This window comes from Ornithodoros turicata, chromosome 9 (assembly GCF_037126465.1).
Source record: "Ornithodoros turicata isolate Travis chromosome 9, ASM3712646v1, whole genome shotgun sequence".
Classification (NCBI taxonomy): domain Eukaryota; kingdom Metazoa; phylum Arthropoda; class Arachnida; order Ixodida; family Argasidae; genus Ornithodoros; species Ornithodoros turicata.
Window position 1 is genome coordinate 15,412,628 of NC_088209.1, and position 19,943 is coordinate 15,432,570.

The 19,943-nt window shown below is 44.7% G+C and overlaps 2 protein-coding genes across 2 annotated transcripts; one reads left to right on the plus strand and one right to left on the minus strand.

Moving 5' to 3' along the window:
* Window positions 1-752: 752 nt before the first annotated feature.
* LOC135368180 (uncharacterized) lies at window positions 753-5,549 on the minus strand. The gene is made up of 4 exons (XM_064601306.1): window positions 5,409-5,549; window positions 4,423-4,886; window positions 2,245-2,310; window positions 753-1,723 (listed from the first exon to the last, which is right to left on the minus strand). Exons 1-4 carry the CDS (start codon window positions 5,524-5,526, stop codon window positions 1,496-1,498), a joined length of 876 nt encoding a protein of 291 aa, XP_064457376.1. The 5' UTR covers window positions 5,527-5,549; the 3' UTR covers window positions 753-1,495.
* Window positions 5,550-5,705: 156 nt separating this feature from the next.
* On the plus strand, window positions 5,706-18,390 carry LOC135368179 (solute carrier family 25 member 16-like). The gene is made up of 9 exons (XM_064601305.1): window positions 5,706-5,892; window positions 10,019-10,111; window positions 10,232-10,365; window positions 11,677-11,740; window positions 11,825-11,946; window positions 13,585-13,651; window positions 14,739-14,901; window positions 15,255-15,323; window positions 17,516-18,390. Exons 1-9 carry the CDS (start codon window positions 5,832-5,834, stop codon window positions 17,688-17,690), a joined length of 948 nt encoding a protein of 315 aa, XP_064457375.1. The 5' UTR covers window positions 5,706-5,831; the 3' UTR covers window positions 17,691-18,390.
* Window positions 18,391-19,943: the final 1,553 nt, after the last annotated feature.

The window sequence follows — 19,943 nt, forward strand, 5'->3', positions numbered from 1 at the left end:
TTAGACACCTAAATATGAATCACAAGCAGTGGTAAAAGTGAAGATTTAGTACACATGCACGGCACAATTGCTCTGCACCTCTGTTCTCATCAAGCAAGTAGCTCGAGATAAAAATCTGAAGTAGTTGGCGCCTGCAGTAACCTAACTATCGTAGTTAACTACTCGAAATAGTAGTTTAACTAGTAGTTGCAAACTACATTTCTCCAAGTAGTTGATAACTACTTTTTAACTACAATCAGGTAGTTGAACTAGTAGTTAACTACTGGCCATCACTGATTGTCGCTAACTTGGAACCTGTAGACCTGGATCTGTAGACAAGAAGTGCGACGTGCCTTCCAGAAAATCAGTATTGAGAAAGGTATGGGACCGTTGTACGCTTTATTTTCAAGTTTCCTCACTTAGTACGCGGGGATGTTCAATCAGCACTCAATCGCAGACGACAGTAGTATGTCTCCGTGGCTCCGACCGCTGAAAGCTCATCCGTGATTTGCTACCGCCGTTAGAAACATGGTCCTGATTGGCTGACTCTGGCAGCCAATGAGAGCAGGTTTTCTGACCCGTGAGGTTGAAAGCAGCTCTTGCGCTCCAGGGTTATGCGCCACTCTCCTAGTTTTTCTGCGAATGTGTATCCCAGGGCTTGTAATCCTAAATTCTAGTTCTCTCGACATATTCGTTTTCGTTCCGTGCTCCTTTGAGCGTGTTGCAGATGAGCAACGTGTGGCCGTGCATAAAATGTGAAAGCAGTACAGCAGTTTAGACTGCAGATAAGAGTATTTTAATTGGTATTTACATATAATACATTAGAACTGCTTGGCTTGGAAACCAGAGATCAAAATTGTGTTTAATAAATCCCCTCCTGCCGTGTCATCTATAAAGATCAGCGTGTGATGTGTATCTTACACAAAGTTGTACACTTTTGGAAATTTACAAATTGTACAGTTCTGTTGAACTGCAAAATTAAGCTTGTGACTAGCAATGGCAACCACTAGTTAAGGAACACTCATGTTTTTGCCATCAAATAATCCGAAAGGGCATCTCTACGAAGCTGCCACCAAACTCAACAACTGCTGCACAGTTCTCATCGCAGTGCTTGTGCAGGTTCATGAAACACACCCAGGAATTTTTACTCTACAATTATTTTTAAAAAAACAAAGAAACTGTATGCCCAGCACTGCAGGCAAGTCGGTGCACATTCATATTTTGCCAGCATCGTTTTAGCATCTGCTCACGCCTTGCGAGCAGCACCATTTTCCATCCACTTCACGCGACTAAAAAACGACACGAAACCTGAGATAAACGTGCAACGTCCCAACTTGCACATTATGCATAAACATCCTCAGTTCCAGCGAATGTCAGGTGCTTGCTACTAACATCCACTCCTTGCGTTGTCTTCATGCCACTTGCCCTTTCCACGAAAAGTAACAGAAACTGTCGTCCCCCCCCCTCTCCTCTTCAAGTCCTTGTTCTGAGCACGTCAAATGATACTCCGTGTGCATCAGCCGACCCAGTCGATCCAGAAGACGTGAAAGACGACAAAGCAAAAGATGTAAAGCATAAGGTCGGAGGTGAGGTCGGCCATCAGTCGAAGACCCGACGTTGCGGCTGCCGATGCCCGTGGGGATACACCGCACAGCACTAGAACGGCTGCCAGAATTGATGTTGACATACAAGAGGCACTTCCACTACTTCCTAGGCTCATCTGCGGACGTTGACACCAACTAACCTGCGAGAAAGGAAACATCAGACGGAATGTCGTACGGCGGAGAGGGTAGATAGATGCGGGCCAGCTCGGGCACGAGGTCCGTGGAGGACACACACGTGGAGAACACACACAGCGTGAGCATTGGGCAGCTGGTCAGTTTACACAAGTTCCAGCCTGAGTCAGCTTCATAGCTCGGCATTCCGGGCCTCGAAACTCACAATCACAATCATCTGATAAGGCGTGAGTTCAGCCGCGACTACGAACTTACGTGAAGGTCGACATGGTGTATCGGTGAGCTCGATCATGACACATATTAGGCACTCACCGGATGACTTCACACTTGTAAATAGAGCAGGTGTGATATTATCTGGTGAGTGCGCTAATATGTGGCATGATCGAGCACACCGATACGCCACGTCGACCTTCACGTGAATTTGTAGCAGGGACGGACTTCACTCCTTATCAGATGATTGTGATTGTGGGTTTCAAGGCCCGAAATGCCGAGCTATGGTCAGCTTTGGAGAACAAGCACTGGGACTTACCTTTGTAAGGAATTTAGGGTAACTACAAATGGCAGCTTCCAAGAGGCAAAAAGGCAGTAGGACCGTCTGCAAAGATTAACGAACACTGTCAACAAATGCCGTAACTGTACTGTCTGGCATGGTGCACGTTCCTGAATCACATGCTCAGTATTATTACAATAAACGAGGCTCACTGCTACGATTCATGCATTAAAGTTGCCAGTGTTTGAACTCCTTTGAGGAGTTGAGTATAGCGCAGGCCAGACAAATTAATACAGGCCATCAATTGCACAAAGATTACAGGTAAGTAGTGTCACTTTAAAGGGGCAGCAAAGAGCAAGAATTTCTCCTCTCAAAAATGAACAATGCAGTCACCTTGAGAGCAATACAAAAGAGACGGGACACTTGTCGTTCGTGACTTGCGCGCGAATGAAACCGTAATTTGCACTTTCTCTTCCCTCCTCCTCAAGAATCGTGGCAATGCGGAGCGGCCTCTGATTGGTCTCCTCAAACGATCTCCTGTGATGGTTGAGGACATCGCCAGAGAACATGAACAAGAGACCGCTCCACATTGCCGTAATTCCTAGGAAGCACGGAAGATGTAAAGCACAAACTGCAGTTTCGTCAATGCGTAAGTCAAGAATGACTAGAGTCCCATTCTTTTTGTTTTTCTCTCAAGGCAACAGCACCTTTCATTCCGCGAGCAATTTCTCCTCTTTGCTGCCCCTTCGATATAAAAAGAAAACAACACTAGACATCACGTGGGGGCATATCCCAGGTATGGGTGTGGTGTTCAGCACACCTGACATGTGGCAGATCTGCCATTACGGTAGACGTCCATCGATTTCTTGAAAACTACTTAGTCATTCTGAATAAAGTACTTCACGGCTGTGTACGTACCACACTCACGAATCGAATTTCAGAGACGTTTCGGAATCGCCGGGGAGGCTATGCTCACTGATTGTCGAGATCAACTCGAAGCGTCGAGAGAGGAAAGCGGAACACACTTATTGGACAGCGGGATGCACGGTGCTCCAAGCAGCCCAGTAAGCGTGTTCTGCTTGCCGTCAAAACATGGGAAGCCATGTGGCTACGACCTTTGAGCGTCCCCACATCAAAGCCAAAGAACACAACCACTTCACTGCATAATCATGCAAGCAGAATTCAGCGTTCATTCAGCAGGTTTTTTGTTTTTTGTTTTTTCAGTTTATGTTTGTTGTTTCGTATACAGTGCCAGTGTGTTGCATACGTGCTCACTCCCTCATGTAATGGCCTATGTCACTTGATGGATCAATAAATAATAAATAATAATAATAATAATTCATGAGTGTGTACTGACCACTATGCACAAGGTATTTTTGAGGGCATGCAAGGACACCATACTTCTACGACAGCCTGTGGGACGTCTATTTTTTCTTTTTAAATTCTGAGTTAGCTCCGCGAAGCAACAATGGCTATGAGTGGCATACCGACGTGGACGGATGGAGAGAGGACAGCAGGAAGGAGGGGGAGACAAGGGGGGTTAGTATGCGTCCTGGACAGACTTCATGGGGAACCGTAGCGACGACATTCGTTTGAAAGGTCTGCCGGAAAACCCAAGGAAAACCCCACACAGCAAAGCCGGTGCGGGGATTCGAACCTGCATCACCTCCAAGTCTTGGCATGGAAAGCAGTCGACCTAACCACTATGCAACGGGAGCCAACCCTGCGGGACGTCTTTGGACCTGATGTCTGTCAGTTTGAACTCCCGTATTACTTCATCTAGATATGTTTTTACTACCTCGTTATTGTGTTTAATAAACTGCAAAAAATTCATATCATCATCATTCTATGCGTTTTCATAGGAGCTGTAGCTGTCGTCTGCAACGGTAGTCATACGTCCGCTTCTGCGCGTTCAAAATTCAAATTTCCATCGTGCAATCACGATGTAGATCTCGCGGGCCAATGAGTAGCGCCCCCTAGCGGATCGTGCGGACGGGCTCCTCATAGGGGTTGCCAATTATGATACGGACGCTATAATCTACAGGTTTTCCCGGCGATTTTAATCCGAGTGCCAGCTAAATAAATCCATGCCCCGTAAAGTTTGCATGGCATGCTGATTAATTTAGCTGGCACTTGGATTAAAATCGGCGGGAAAACCTGTAGTAGGTCGTGGTTACGACGACACAGTGCTATCTTACACGTCGCTTAATCACTCACCTCAGAAAGGAAATGCGGCACTCCGAGTGCAAGCCAAATCCTAGCACACACTCCAATCAATGCCACCAAGCAAGCTCTGAAGAAGTCCAAGCCTCGGTCAGCCAGCGCTTCCACCAACCACACCCGAAACCCTCCGCCATCCCCCGGACACCTTGCGTACGACCGTGACTCTGTGTCCGACACCTTCTTGGGGAAGGCGTAGATAGCAGAACGCTTGGGAATGCCATTGGCAGATGTGCTCTCGTCTAGAGAGCGTGTTCGTGTGTCCAGAGCTGAGAGACGCACCGAAGGAATGACGTCGACTTTTGCCGAAGGGCGATGCGTGACTGAAGACGATGAGAGCGTGGAGTTGGAAGTGACTTCGTCCAGGGAGTAGGCACGACGGCTGTCGGCTGCGGGACTCACGAATGGCGGTGCGGTTGCTGCGGCTGGTAAGGGTTCTCCAGATGGCTTGTCACGTGTAGCTGCGGGAATTCAAGTTTTTCATGGTCACCCGTCGATCTAACAAATGTTAAACTTGTCGAACCTTAGTAGGCTGAACTCGAAAAAAGAGCTCTGTCGGTCGCACTTATGTTTCGATACGATCAACTAACTGTGTAAAAGCAAACGGAAAACGTAGGACAATACTTCGGTCAGAGATCTTTTTTGTCTGTGAAGGAAGCATAGAATGAGTAATGTAAGTACGAAAAGCAAGCGTAATGAGTCTCAACAGCTGAGCTCTGCTCCTATCCTGAGTATGTTTAGATAGATTGTCAAATACTGCGAGAAGGAAAATTGACAACATGCCGTAGAGCCCATGCGTTTCTATCCGACAGTGTGTGTGTCGTTATCTATGCTGCTCTGTCCTCTACTTCTATACTGTTCTGTAGTTGTATAATCGGTAAATCGATGCCCAATTTTCTCTTAGGCTTATACTCACTCAGCGCACGCTAATCACCATTCATCAGTGTGACTCCGCATTCAAGCTGCAAACAGAAGATATTTACCTGACTCATCCGTCGACCCGTAACCTATAATTTTTCTCCATCTCGCATCTGAGTTCTCTAATATCTTCTTCTTTCTGATTTCTCGCCTACGGATGACCTGCTCATCTGTGGCCTCCATTTTCTTGCGCTGTGAGCGACACCACCGCGTTTGCTTCTCAAACCTTCATTTGCAATTGCGATTTTATTTTGATTACAGTTGTCTCTTTAGCGTCGAATAGTTGGTAAAGACAGAATATTATGAATTCTATGAACAAATTGGCAGATACCGAATTAGGATCTGGTAGTGCACATAGATGGCAGCCGAATAGAAACAGGAAGTAGCAGACGCTCAGGGATGCGTTATTTTCCCTCTTTCCAAAGTATTTCCTCCGAAACGACTTTACACAGCATTCTTCCAGTTGGGTTTGCGTGGAATAAGAAGCAATGACAGACAAGGCAGAATTGCGGTCACCAAATTTCTTACTCAAGTCCTTCTTCGCCGGTGGTAAGTGCCCTGTGCATTCCAACTTGTGCAGAATGTTTACCTGACAGGTTCGTTGACTCGTACCTAATAGAGTGGAAGTATCAAGTTCACGGTCACTCTGAGAAAGATTCCCTGACCTCGTTTTGTTTGCAGCCGTGTCGCGGGTCATTTTGTGCAAATTGGTTTAATTTGTTGCTTTGACAGCACACGCATGCCCTTGCCCTGGCAGAGGTGTTGCGAGATACTGTGCTATAAATAAGTTAGGTTCCTCAGAAACAAACACACGGCCGTATTTATTGTATTTGCTTCAAACCTCCGTCAGTTGCTCTCGAAAGGCTACATCGCAGGGCTCGGGCACGATGCCGTCTGGCTGTCACATCGGGGGACGCGTGTTGACCAGCGCATTTCAAATAATTGGCAAATCGACAATCTCCTGTCACCTTACGCCCTTTTCATTATCCTCGTTTAACCATTACTAATAGTACTTCCGTATGTTTTTTTATTTTATTTTGGGGGCTAATTGTCTCGCGCGAGGGCCCCGAATTATCATTATATGTTTTTGGATGCGAGCACGTGGAGCATTTTGCCCGAGCTATTCATTGCAGGTGGTCGCATGTGAGGAGAACACATTCATGCACACAGAAGAAACCGTTCACATAATTCACATTTAAGTTGGCGGAATCGGTATCCCAACACAAATAATGGAACTGTGCATGATTCCTTTGTGCATCTTAAGAAATCTATGCATAACAAAAGAAAAGAAAGTGGAGAGGAAATAGCCATTCACCAAGAAAGAAGGCCTCGTCTGTGACTGCCCTTATTACGTTGGGAGACTATTTCTCGCAAAAACTGCGTGCAAGCTCCTCCGAGAAGGAAACTGACCCCGCATTTTTTCCTTCATTATATTCAGCTTGCATGATGGAACATCCGTTTATGTTGGTCTTGCATCAATGGTTTGTCCGTGATTGCCAATGGCATGCAGGGAACGAACACATTATTGTATAGATCGTCACAAGCTTAGCTGCTTGTAAGAGACTATCACGAGCCATTATTGTACCTTATGGTTAAGGGAGAGATCTCCTTGGAGGTCGAAGATCAAAAAGCAAAGCAGGCCGTACATGTCAGTGTGAAGGCTGTAGGCTACCTTCTTATTTGATACCGCGTTTTTTCGGGAACTTGTCATTGGCCTTAATTTTCTAGCATATCAGCCAGGAACGTCTCTCAATGTAGGTCCCCCATCTCGCACATTTATATGTGTTGTATTATTGTATTCAATCAGCCGATGAGTAAAACTAAAGTCTGAGTCACAAGCGCTGCCGTCGTAGGCTTCATTAAAGTTCACTCCATGACTGTTTTTGCTTAACATTTCAACACCTTATGACATAGCAATATACAGAATCAGGTGCAGACCTAAGACTTGGTCTAGAAGATAATGCTAGAAGCACTCAGTGACGACAGAAATTGAGAGGGGGCACTCAGAACATCCAGACCCATTTCCCTTAGATTCACCCCTGAACACAATTGACCCTGCACAAATTTACAAGCGGTCACTTAATGTCGACGTAACCAATAACTATAATTAATTGCTCCTTCTCAGCAAGCAACTTCCACGGTGAATACCGCTGAGTGACAGGTGTGGGGAACGAAGATGCGACGAGTTTCTGAAATTAAAAGAGACGAACACAGAATACTGGCATCTTGTTGGTTACATTAGACATTCCTGTTTATCATTCTAATTTCAGAAACTAGTCGCGTCTGAGGAATGTTGTAAAATTCTGCCGGGGGAACGGGGACAGTCTCTACCGGCAGCAGCGACGCGGCGTTATTATCCAACACTGCAGTGCTGCATGCACAAAAATTATATTAATTATATTATAAATTAAAAATTATATTGATGCGTAGGTTCTGCTCGGCCAGTGGGTAATAGATAAGCAGGCTCTCGTTAGTTCAGACCCCTGTAGACGACAGATTTTTGCTTGAATTCTCAGGTGTTTGAATCCTGTCAGACAGGTGCGCTTACGGCCTTAATGGTTACGGTCTCAAGTGCAAACAGTCAGGCGAGTAACTATGTGCGGTCATGTCTCGATTCTTCCAGACAACTTCGGGGGACGTCCCTTATGGTCCGGATAACGAATTTCCAGATAACCGAACCGAGCAAACTTTTGGGGAAACCAGCAAAATTTGTAAAACCTCTTTATATAGCTCCAGAAAAAGAAATAAAGAAAATATCGTTACTTTAAAAATTAAAAATTCACACAAAGTGAGCCGCTCGAAATTTGTAGGCACGCATGTGACAGAATTTTGGTCACAGCCATGGCACCCGCTGCATCACCCTGCTGTTCAAAGAAGGGTAACGTCTCAGAAAGTTGGTCCCACACATATGATAATACGATGGGAACCCAGAGACAGGGGAGAGAAAACACGAAACACACACGATCTCAGACACAGCAACCCTTTTACTGAACAAACATAGAAAGTCAAGTTCCCAACAGTCTCCGGCAAGAGGGAATTGCGTTAGTGTTGCACCTATTTCACCCTTGCCACCCATACGGAGACTGTTGGGAACTTGACTTTCTATGTTTGTTCAGTAAAAGGGTTGCTGTGTCTGAGATTGTGTGTGTTTCGTGTTTTCTTTCCCCTGTTTCTGGGCTCCCGTCGTATTATCATGTACCAGCTCACCTGCGCCTTTGCACTTCTTCCCACGCATATGCTTTGTCTGCGACAGTCCTACAGGCAATGCTTTCGGACGGCCTTGACACTGATGTTCACGCGTGGATTTCTTGCGCCCTGTGGATTCGGGGCACCCTTTCCGCTTATTGTCTGCCGTCTCTCCGTGAGCCTGCTCACGCCAAGAGGGAGTGACCTCTGAAGAAAGGGGAGTCAAACAGTATGGGATGCCCCGGTGCAAAGTGACCCGCTTCTGGAACAATGTGCCCGGAACAGAAGACGTTGATGCTTTTCCGGACAAGCGAATCAGAAAGACCCTGGTCCTGGAAGAGTGGTCCCCATACTTCCTGTCCGGATACGAATAACAAATTCCGGATAACCCGAGACGAAACCCAGTCGCTTTGTAGTTACGCACTTTCTAAGAAAAACAAAAGCCAAATAAATGCGCTTGTACTGTCCTGTTAGAGTTATATGTCATGGTGTGTTATGAACGGTGTCCCCGTAGAACGCAATGGGAAGTATAATCCTGGACGTCCTGGCTGTGTACGAGATAACAAAATTCGTTCGGTGTCCTAGTAGAGGAATACTACATGAGGGAAGCGATATGTGGAAAATATTGCCATATCTGTGTAACTTAGTTACAGGTACTATAACCAAAAGCAGTAACTGGTGAAACAAGGGTGAAATCCCCCTCCCCTCCTCAAGTAAAGTCCCCATATAGAATTCCCCATATAGAATTCCCCATATAGAATTCCCCATATAGAATTCCCCATATAGAATTCCACATATAAAATTCCACATATAAAATTCCCCGTATAGAATTCCCCGTATAGAATTCCCCGTATAGAATTCCCCGTATAGAATTCCCCATATAGAATGCCCCGTATAGAATGCCCGCTCGAAACATGCTTCTGGCTGCACCACTGAAGAGTGGTTTGAACTACGAGGAATTCATTGTAATGTATATATTATGGTCTGTTATGCAGGCAGCTGCACACACAAAGCACACTTTAGCCGAGTTTATTAATTCTGCAGGCTACGTATGGGGAGATGTTTAAAAAGAATCTTATCTGCGACTGACACGTGGGTCTTTATTAGCAAGTCGTCAATCCTTAAGTGCTCAAGCAAGCAGTTCCTTACGATACCGTTCTTTAGCGGGCAGGTACACCTAGAGGTGATCAATGCCTTCTAAGGTGGGTACCTCAATAGTTGGTGTCACGAGCGTGCAGAAGCTGTTTTCTGCCAGTAAGAGAATTTTACGAGGAAAGGAATAGACGTAAGCGCCAATTAAGCAGGTTTTTTGGATACGTTGAAAAACGGAGCTATAGACAAAAATTCTAAATCCGTTTGAATTTACCAAAAGTGGGAAATGTCAGAGTTAGAATTAATGAGAGCACGCTGTTGCACATTCTACTTCAAAGTCTGCACGATTCCAGTGAAATTCTTTTTCTGTTTTTTTTTTTTTTTTTTTTTTTTTCAGGTGTGGCTGGCATGTGTGCAAAAACAACCGTCGCCCCACTGGACAGAATCAAAATTCTCCTCCAGGGTCATAACTACCACTACAAACATTATGGTAACACCTCTTTTTCTCTCTCTCTACCTATCTATCTATCTATCTATATATATATATATCCATCTGTGATATGCTTTTCTATTATGCTTAGATTTTTATTTGTATTTTTTCATTTTTTAGGTGTGTTTTCAGGACTGAAGGGAATAGTTCAAAAAGAAAACTTCCTCGGCTTATACAAGGGTAATGGTGCGCAGATGGTACGGATATTTCCCTATGCGGCCGTCCAGTTTGTGTCCTTTGAGACCTTCAAGCGGGTATGCACATTCTCCTCTATTTTCTCCCCTTGTTCTTTAGGCTGTTAAAGGAGCAGTGGAAAACCCCTCTATAAATTGTTTGTCTTTTATTTTACTGCTCTGTAGAGTTGAGCGTGAAACAGCAAGTGTGCTTGCACAAACACAATTTATTAGCGAATTTTAGTAAACCACTTTGCTGCGTCCCGCTACGGTACGCGGTACAGTAATCTGAAACGATATCACGATATGCAAGACTGATGCTGTTGACCTTATGGTTCACTGTGGAAATGGTTGGTGGAAATGTGGAATGGTGGTACAGCATGGTTAATAAATGTCCTAGTGCTCTCGCATGGCAGATCCGGAACACTTAACTGTGAAGCCTTTTGATGTTACGCTGTTGCTGCAATCCATTTCGTTGCATCCACGAAAGAGTCAATCGCAATCACCTTGAGCAGCTTAAAAATTCTACAGGAATCCGCACCGCCGTCCTGGTTCTCGTGTAGTTAGCCTAATCGCCGTTGCCTTCTCCTCTCAGAGCCCCTCAAACACGCGTTAAGTCTCCAATAATGCTATTCCTCGAGGCGATAACCCTAGTAGCACATCTTGTGGCCTCGACGTTGCAGCAACGTTGTGAATGACGTCCAGTGCGGGACAACGTTTATCAACATCTCACAACATTCCTGCAACATTATCGAGAGTGGACCGACATTACTCGGCATCCAGCAATGTTCGTGCAACACGGCGGAGCAGCGTTTCACGAAGATGTCCCGGCCCCATGTCAACATGTGCTTTACTTGATCACCAGCAGTGTGCTTGCATAGGGCCTTATGTTTTAGAGTAAACCCCCCCCCCCCCCCCCCCCTCCGTTCTCTTTTTTTTTTTCATGATTATCACTTTGGGTAAAACTCTGGAAGACGACGCTGTAGTATGAATGTAAATGAATGAATTAGGGATCCGCTAAAATCCTTGAAGATCCTTGAAGATCCTTGAAGATCCTTGAAGATCCTTGAAGATCCTTGAAGATCCTTGAAGATCCTTGAAGATCCTTGAAGATCCTTGAAGATCCTTGAAGATTCTTGAAGATCCTTGAAGATCCTTGATGATCCTTGATGATCCTTGAAGATCCTTGATGATATCCAAGGCAGAGATTCCAGATTCGAGAACCCAAATCCTATAGTGACCCCACATGGCGACCCGAATCTTTCCAGTCCACCAACCACATTTGTTTATTTCTTTTTAAAACCGGTGCCTCCGTGTTTCTTGTACGCGTGCTTTTTGAAAGCTGTTTGTTGTTGCTGCCACGTCCAATGATGTGCACCATTTGTATTACAGATAATCCGTAGCACATTTGGAACCAACTCGCACGGCGGTAAATTTGTGGCAGGGTCTTGCGCAGGTGCGTAGTATCTTGGCTATCTAGTTTGAGGTATGCTTCAGGCAACTTTGTGCTGTATGGGCTGAACCACATTTCTTTTTGAAGGAGTGACTGCAGCTGTAACCACCTACCCACTCGACATGGTCAGAGCCAGACTGGCCTTCCAGGTCAACGGGGAGCATGTCTACTCCGGCATCATTCACACCGTTACATCTATCGTGCGAACGGTAGGTCCCGGCTGCTCCGTCGCTGCAGACAGAAATCGGACACTGCTTCGGGACTTCTCGAATGCACCGCGGACATGCAGTCAACTATGGATTTATGAACGGTTAACGTTCCTGGAAAAATCGTTCATGAGTTGAGATTTTGAATAAGGGAAGGGGAAGTGTCTCATCCCAGGGGGCGCTGTTCTTAGAGCAACGTGATCGTAAATTGACAGTTGACTGTGCAGGGTGTCGACCGATAGTGTTTATGGTTGTCATTGTGCCTGTTGCGGCGTTCAGTGAAAAATTATTGTTTGCGCCAATTTCAGTGGGTGACAGACTCTTGGATATTGCATTCTTCTGGATATCCTATGGAAAAACTTTGATTTTGATTGGAGTACTGTGGTACTGCCATAGGTTTCTGGATTCACAAAGAAAAATGTAAATTTTCCTACATTAATTTTTATTTCAATTAAAACAATCAGCTAATACGCAATATGAACTCAAGCTATCATAGTGTGTGGCGAGAATTTTTGTGAGTGGCACCCAAGATGGACAGTATAACACGATGGAAAGTAAATGTTTTGTGGATGGAACGTTGAAACAGAGCATGAACAATTGAAATATGGCAGTTGTCAAAAAAAAGCTAGACAGAAGCAGGAGTCGTACCATGCACCTCTCGAATGCCAGTCGACTTGTGCTAAGTGCTAACGGCCTGTGCTAATCGAAGTGTGCTAACCACTATGCTACGCCGGCATCTGCTATCTGATGACTTATCAGGGGTTCTTCTCAATCCACTGTCCGACACACGCTTTTTTTTTGTTTTTACTGTCCCTCACACATTTTTCCTCATACACACACATGTAACGCAAGGAGTGCAGCAACATCCGGTGAACATGCATTATTTAACAGTGGGCATTTCAGTTATTCATGTTCTTAGGCACCTTGACGCCTGTGTTATGTTCATCTGTTTGTGTGTTCAAGCCCGTGAACAGTCACTTTCAATCGTGTTCACCATATGACTGCTGCCTCGTCCTGTGTTGCATGTACAATCGTGAGCTTTATTAAAGGGAACACGCGAGCACGTAGCAGATGACATCCTCTGCCACTTGTGGAGGCGCTTTGTGGCGACACATGAAAGGAAATGACGAGAGTTTTGCTGTTTTGTCTGGTGCCAGCACCCCCACCCTATCAGCCTGTGATATCAGGCCATAACAGCGTTGCTCACCATTACCAGTTGTCAACGGAGTGTGGTGAGTGTGACGGCAACAGAGGATACGGCAGTGCCCTTTCCACTTGCACACAGAATGGGCCACAAGGTGTCTTCTTAAGTAACGGACGAGGCTATCTGCCACGCACTCCTGTGTTCCCTTTCATAAAGCTCACGATAGTATGTGCATGTGTAGGAGAAAAAATGTAGGAGAGAATGTGAAGCGTGTGTGTGTGTGTCCCGTTAGTTTATTGAGGCCCCCTCAGTGAGTGAACAGAAAGCCGTTGCCGTAGGGGTTTAGTGCGTGCGGTGAGATTCCTGCCACTGTATGACCACTGGGATGCTGAAAACGTTTATCATGTGCAACCTGTTTTTGGGAATTGGACGATAATATGTTGAACATTGCATGCTTAATACACAGGCACTCGAAGACCTTTTGTATCCTCTTTCAGGAAGGAGGAGTAAGAGCTCTCTACAAGGGGCTTTCTCCGACGGTGCTTGGAATGGTCCCATACGCTGGTAAGGATGCTTTCGCTTGCATTTTGTCATTGTTGGCTCGGTCTACTTGATGTTTGTATTAATGTCATAATGTACTGCCTGTAGTAGGTAGTGCACATAGTTATTTCTCGTCAGAGTTATTTGTTGTTGTTGTTGTTATCTTCTGTTCTAGCATGGCAGGTCCATTGAATGGTTGCCGCTTCAGGGCCTTTTCTCATTCGTGCCATGGTTCTATGACACAATCATAGCACACTTCATAGACATTATTGACATTACACAGGGTGTTTCCTTTTATCTGCAACAAATTTTCATAAAAAGGGGAGTTGCCTCAGGGAAGTTTCACTTTTGTCTTTGGATTACTCGACAGGGCTGCTACTAGGATACCAATTTTTCGCTCAGTTAGGGGACTAATTAACGGAGATATTTTAATCAACTTTTTACTTATTGACTTTAGGGAGCACGTTGCAATTGCAATATTGAAGCCTGATCACCACATAATCCGCTCGAACCACTGATGAAGCACTAAAGTAATCTCGACGTGTGCTATAGACCGAAGTATTTCACCTCTGCCGTCCGCAGGAAACAGAAAGTGATCGCCAAAAGAGCGATGGTGACGTCGATATCTCCGCCCTCACTTAACGTCACAGAAAAACGTCGTACGCGATTTTGGCAAACCTTTATCGCGGTATATTTCACGATCTTTGTTTTGTTTTCCCTTTTCCTTTCTTTCGTTCGTTTATGTGTTCGCAGTCGCTTGCTGTGTCAGTCATTTCATCCTGCAAATTTGCAAATTATTTGCAAATAACAATCTAAGAAACACTTGTAACTATGTTGGCACAGAGGGCATCTAGTAACAGGAGTCAGGTTTTGGGGACAAACTTGTGAATATGCAAGGTGTGCAAACGTAATGAATATAGTGTATTTGCAGATTTGATACAGATTACGCCTATTTTTGTAGCCGTACATGTTCTCCCAGATTCTTTGTGTGTGCGTGTAGTTTGAGTAACAAACAAGTTAGTCTACAAAAATGTGCACTGTAAAAGTCCAAAAAGTTGTGCTAGACGATTAAGCGTGTCTCAGCCTACGAATGCACTTGCTTCATGTGCAGGGCTGTCGTTCTACGTGTTTGAACGTCTGAAGGCAGTTTGCCTCGAGTACTTCCCGAACGTGTGTGGCCGACCCTATCCTGGCAACACTGGCAACATCGTGCTGATCGTACCAGCCAAGCTTCTGTGCGGAGGCCTCGCAGGAGCTATCGCACAAACCGTTTCGTGAGTCTTCGCTGTATTTATTTATTTATTTATTTATTTGTTTGTAGTTTGTGTATAGTTTGTAGTTTGTAGTTTGTGTTTATGTATAGTTTGTAGTACCTCAAGACGCCCCATTGGGGCATTACATGAGGGGGTAAGCGAAGAAAAAAGTTAACAATTTTGCTTCTGCTTTAATCAATCAATCAATTACTTCTGCTTCCACAAAGAGGAAGCATTCTTTAGTATATTAATGTTTATTAGATTTTAGAGTGTACAATTAAATTCAATTAATTTCTGCTTGGGCATGCTTACGATATCACCAACTACCCCAGCCTTCTTTTTAACATTTATTATAAAAGCTCGTGAATTCCCAGGTACCCCTTGGACGTAGCGAGGCGACAGATGCAGCTCAGCATGATGTACCCGGAGCGCAATAAGTTCAGGTGAACCATTTTCCACTTTCAGGGACGGCTAAAAGGAACGGTTACATCCGGAAACAGATACCAAATGCTCGGCTTTGGGCAACAATCTACCTAGATATAATTATTTCGGCTGAAAAGTGCATTTTGTATTAAATAAACGAATAAACTGGAACTATACCCAAACCTAAAACGGGGGGAAAAAAAAGTTATGTGCTGTTGAACCCGAATCGAACTGAACCTGAACAATTCATTTTGCTTGCCCTGAACTGAACCGGAACTGAACCGAAAAAATTTGATACGGTTACGGGTTCGGGAATCAGTTCGGAGGTGAAATAATTATACTACCGGCCGACATTTTTGTTTTTATTTGCTCGTTTATTTTTTGTACGATGCCAGATGAGAGTAAAAGTTTGTGACTGTAGCTCAATTTTTTTGCCAGGAGCAGACCGGGTGCTGCCAAAGGCACTCCGCTTTTTATTTTCAACAGACGACCACGAGAGTGCAGTACAGTAAAATATCGGGCAAATTAATGTGTTTATTACTTGTCTTGTGTTTTCACCTGAAACGGTTATCTCACTCTCACACCCTTCTCTTACAACCGTGTATGGTGAGGGTGTAGCAAAATTTGTTCCGATGAACTGGTTAAACCAGGACCGAAAAAAAGTAACAGTTCCAATCCCTGTAAATATCCTAACCGCTGAGCACCTTTTTTTTTCTTGGGGGAGGGGGAAAGGTTTCCCTGAGCTGAACCCGAACCGGTTCAATCTGGTATGTTCGATTCAGCGGAGCTAAACCCTAACCAAGCAGATATGCTCTCAGACTCAGAGGAGGAAAGGTGCCATCCAGATGCCCCTTAGCTCTATGAGATACCCGTGGCATATCTTTCCTGAAGGCTGTGTTCTGGTTGGTTCTTAGGGAGTGACGTCTTCTCGTTTTTCCAGAGAGGGATTTCCTACACACTCTCAGCATCAGGCGTGTGCTCTCATCATGTATTCCATTGAACAAGAGTCAAACTGTGCCGCTGTTTCTCCACGAGGAATAAAATAACGCTATAGCTTCGACATAGACTGGAACGGATGTGACCGTTCCTTTAAAAGGGGGCCACAAAAGTGCAGCAGTTCCTGCTCACAGAATGAAAGCTGCTGTTACCTTGATGCCAATACAAAAGGAACAGCAGAGGAAGCGTAATGTACGCTCTCCCTCTCAGGAAGCCCAACAACGCGAAGGGTCCCCGGATTGGATGCCTCGAATGATCTGCCGCGATGATTGGACAAATCTTTTGCGGAGACCAATGAGAGCGCACCTCGCATTTTTCACCATCTTGAAAGGGAGAGCATAAGGCATAGGTTCTGTCACGACCGATTTACGATCGAAGCAACGGATGACTCCTGTTCCTTTTGCGTCAATGTCAAGGCAACAGCATATTTGATTCCGCAAGGAGAAGTCAAACTCACAGCCCATCATTCACAGGGATTTCCCTGCACTCTCCCACACACACACACCATGAGGGGTGTACACCCCCTGGGCTTTTTGCAATGCCCTTTCCTGAAATTTCTGAGATTGCCCAGTACAGCTCAGCTACTATATACTACAGTGAAACCTTATTCATTAATTCAAACTCATTTAATTCAAAATTCCGGATAATTTGGAGAATTTCTGCAGTCCCGCTTTTGCGCATTGCAATCTGACTGCTTAATTTAAAGTACCTGCGTGCCTCAGCCTGCTTAATACGAAATCTTTCTCACTTGGTTCCTTCAGCATCCTTCAGCATGGCACATTGGTTAGTTGTGCTCAGCTTCACGCTGCCCTGTATACGTCAATAAACGTATAAAAAGTCAGCTACGTATTTAGCTTAATTGAAGGTGTTTTTGTGGACCGAGCGACTTCGAATTAATGAGATCTTGCTCTACACTCGTAAATATGTCCTCATGAACATACCCCCGGAGACTCAGCACCCCCAGAGGTCAATTTCAGGGTCAATCACCGATCATCTACCATCAACTTGAGTATCACATCACAGGCCATCACTCAACATTGCATCGTTCTCAGTGATCTGACAGTGAATGATGTCCGTAAAGGCCGTCACTAATGAATTCGCATACCCATGCTCAGGATCGATAGAAAAGACTAGCCGACACCGAAAAAAAGTAGCCTCTGTCTATGCCTTGGTCATCTACTATTCTTACATGCCTTTTAAACATCCTCTCTTGCAGCAAGGGCTTGTTCAGCACTCTGGTGCTGACATTCCAAGAGCACGGAATCTCACGGGGCCTCTACCGCGGCATGACCGTCAACTACCTCAGGGCCATCCCAATGGTGGCAGTCTCCTTCTCAACGTACGAGGTCACAAAACAGCTCCTCGGCCTCGACACGGGTCTAGACTCCTGAGGCCTAGTTAGTGCAAATCTCTAGCGACTCACCCGGGCGTGTTGCTACATGCGCGTGTCGACACATGCGTACCGGCCCGTGTACATGGCCCGTGCCTAGTTACAGCATGCGGCGATATTTTTTGGGATATGTCCAGCCACAGCAAGAATCGCTCAATTCATTACGCCCGCAGCTCCAGCAGTTGCACACATTCTATTTCGTTGTTGCTATTTTTTATAATGGATCCGCGTTTGCCACGTGGACGTGGGGTTCCTTTTTATAATGTTCGGGTTTTATTAAATGGAAATATTAGTGTTGTTTGCGGTATGGCGCAAATGTTAACCCAAACGCGAGAAAAAGAAGGCACGCATGTAGTAGGGACGACACACAAATTGCGACATGCACGGTTTGGATGTGGTTTACTGTGCCCGTATTGTAACGTGTATCTCGAATAATACAGTAATTGAGTATTTCAGAGTGAGAGGTAGCAACACTTCGGTGTAAGATACATTATTTATTCCGTCCAAGCTACTTGGCGTTGTAGACTTTTGTTGACGACACAAGTGTTTGTGGAACTACTACTTTTGAGGTGAACGGTGCACTGACTTGGCAACATGTGAAGCCTTGTAGCTGTCATACAATACTGGAGATAAAATGTGACAAGTGTTGTAAACTGCTGTAATATCAGCACACAATAAACGATACCTTTGTGATGTAAACAGACATGTGCTGGATGGATTAGTGAAACAGTTTCATAAGATTAGACTTTTTCATGAGTAAATTAGAAGTGTGTGGTTCTACGATGACCAGAGACAGGGCCTTCATGCAACATGCTGTTTTTTTTTGTTTTTGTTTTTTGCTTTCTTATTTTTGGCTTCGCACCACAATCATGCATGTTTGGTATGTAGGCACAGATTGTGGGTTAAGCTTACAGCCCCCTACCTTTCCGCAATTCCGCAAAATTTTGCTGAATTTGCCATGTCTCACGGATCCTGCTCTTTCCCTCGGAATATTCTGTATTTGTGTTACGTAGCTAGGCTTTCAATGTTATCCGCAACATTTTCGTGGCCTAACAACGCATTTATTGTAGTGATAATTGGTGAGTGATTGTGGGTTGAACCCGATCAGTCACGACTGCAATGCAATTTCACTCAATTTCACTTCGGGCGTTCGAGGCGTTAAATCTTCTTTCATGTCTTCCGGCCTTTCATATCTTTTTGTCCTGAAAAGACATGAAAGGCCTGGAAAGTGCGCGTGATGAACCTGTAAGCGATCTTAGGAGAATGCTGCGACATTTCTTTGTTTTGTTTTCTCTTACTTGCGGATCTGTAAATCCAAAAAAAGACAAAATAAAAAAATATAAAGCACTCCAGTTCATTGGTTTGTATCGCTAGGGATTCATGAGAAATAGAATCTGCAAATTACGCTTTCCCGTTTCCTCTCCTCGTGAAGAAGGCCGGCAGTGTGGAGCGGGCTCTCGTTGACCTCCTCAAACGATCTGTGCAATCATCACGTGAGATTTTCTGAGGGAACCAATCTGAGGCGCCTCCACACATTGTTCCGCTTCTCGAGGAGGAGAACGAAAATTGGACTCTTTCGTTCACATATCGTGGACAACGCTACAGATTACCCCCTTTCCATTTGTATTGGTGTCGAGGTAGTGACATCTTTCATCACTTTAGTGCCCTTTGAACCAGGCTTTTATTGTGCCTATAAATGCCTATTGGAAAATTCTCTGTGGAAAGAGTTTAGGCAAGATCCAATTTGGGGGTAGGGGAGAGGCGACAAAAATAAAATGCTTTTTAATAAAAAGTTTATAAAAACGAAAGTTTTCCTTTATTAGGTGCAAGCTCTCGTGCAGTGAACTGCATTTTGTCATTTACACAAAAAGCACTTTTCTTTTTTTTTTTTTATGCCTGGACATCCAGCCTCTAGTCCAGACAAAGAGCAATGTGCTCTGAACTAGAACACCCTAATGTGCTTTCAGTAGGCCTGTGCAAATAGTCATTTTAAGACATGAGCGAACATGAAGCAAATTGATGTGTAATTGAAGCAAATACGATGCAAATAGTTCCATAGCCTAACAGAGTTCCTATTCAGTGTACTGCTTGCGACATGGGTGTCTGAAATCAGCACCCTGTGGTTTAAGCCATCCCAAATCGCTAGGTGTTGCAAGGTCATTTATTTTGAGTAAGAAACACGTGCAGCATATGGTCCATCTTTAAATAGAATATTGGAACAACATTTTCGAGAGCAATCAAGGAAATATAAGCT

Bases quoted from the DNA above. Each gene is read 5' to 3' on its own strand.
- LOC135368180 (XM_064601306.1), bottom strand. From the start codon at position 5,526: ATGGAGGCCACAGATGAGCAGGTCATCCGTAGGCGAGAAATCAGAAAG. The intron at 4,887-5,408 runs GTAAATATCTTC...GAATTCCCGCAG, and splicing joins CGGGTCGACGGATGAGTCAG to CTACACGTGACAAGCCATCT. The intron at 2,311-4,422 runs GTGAGTGATTAA...TAATCTTTGCAG, and splicing joins TGCCGCATTTCCTTTCTGAG to ACGGTCCTACTGCCTTTTTG.
- LOC135368179 (XM_064601305.1), top strand. From the start codon at position 5,832: ATGACAGACAAGGCAGAATTGCGGTCACCAAATTTCTTACTCAAGTCC. The intron at 13,652-14,738 runs GTAAGGATGCTT...CTTCATGTGCAG, and splicing joins TGGAATGGTCCCATACGCTG to GGCTGTCGTTCTACGTGTTT. The intron at 15,324-17,515 runs GTGAACCATTTT...CCTCTCTTGCAG, and splicing joins CCGGAGCGCAATAAGTTCAG to CAAGGGCTTGTTCAGCACTC.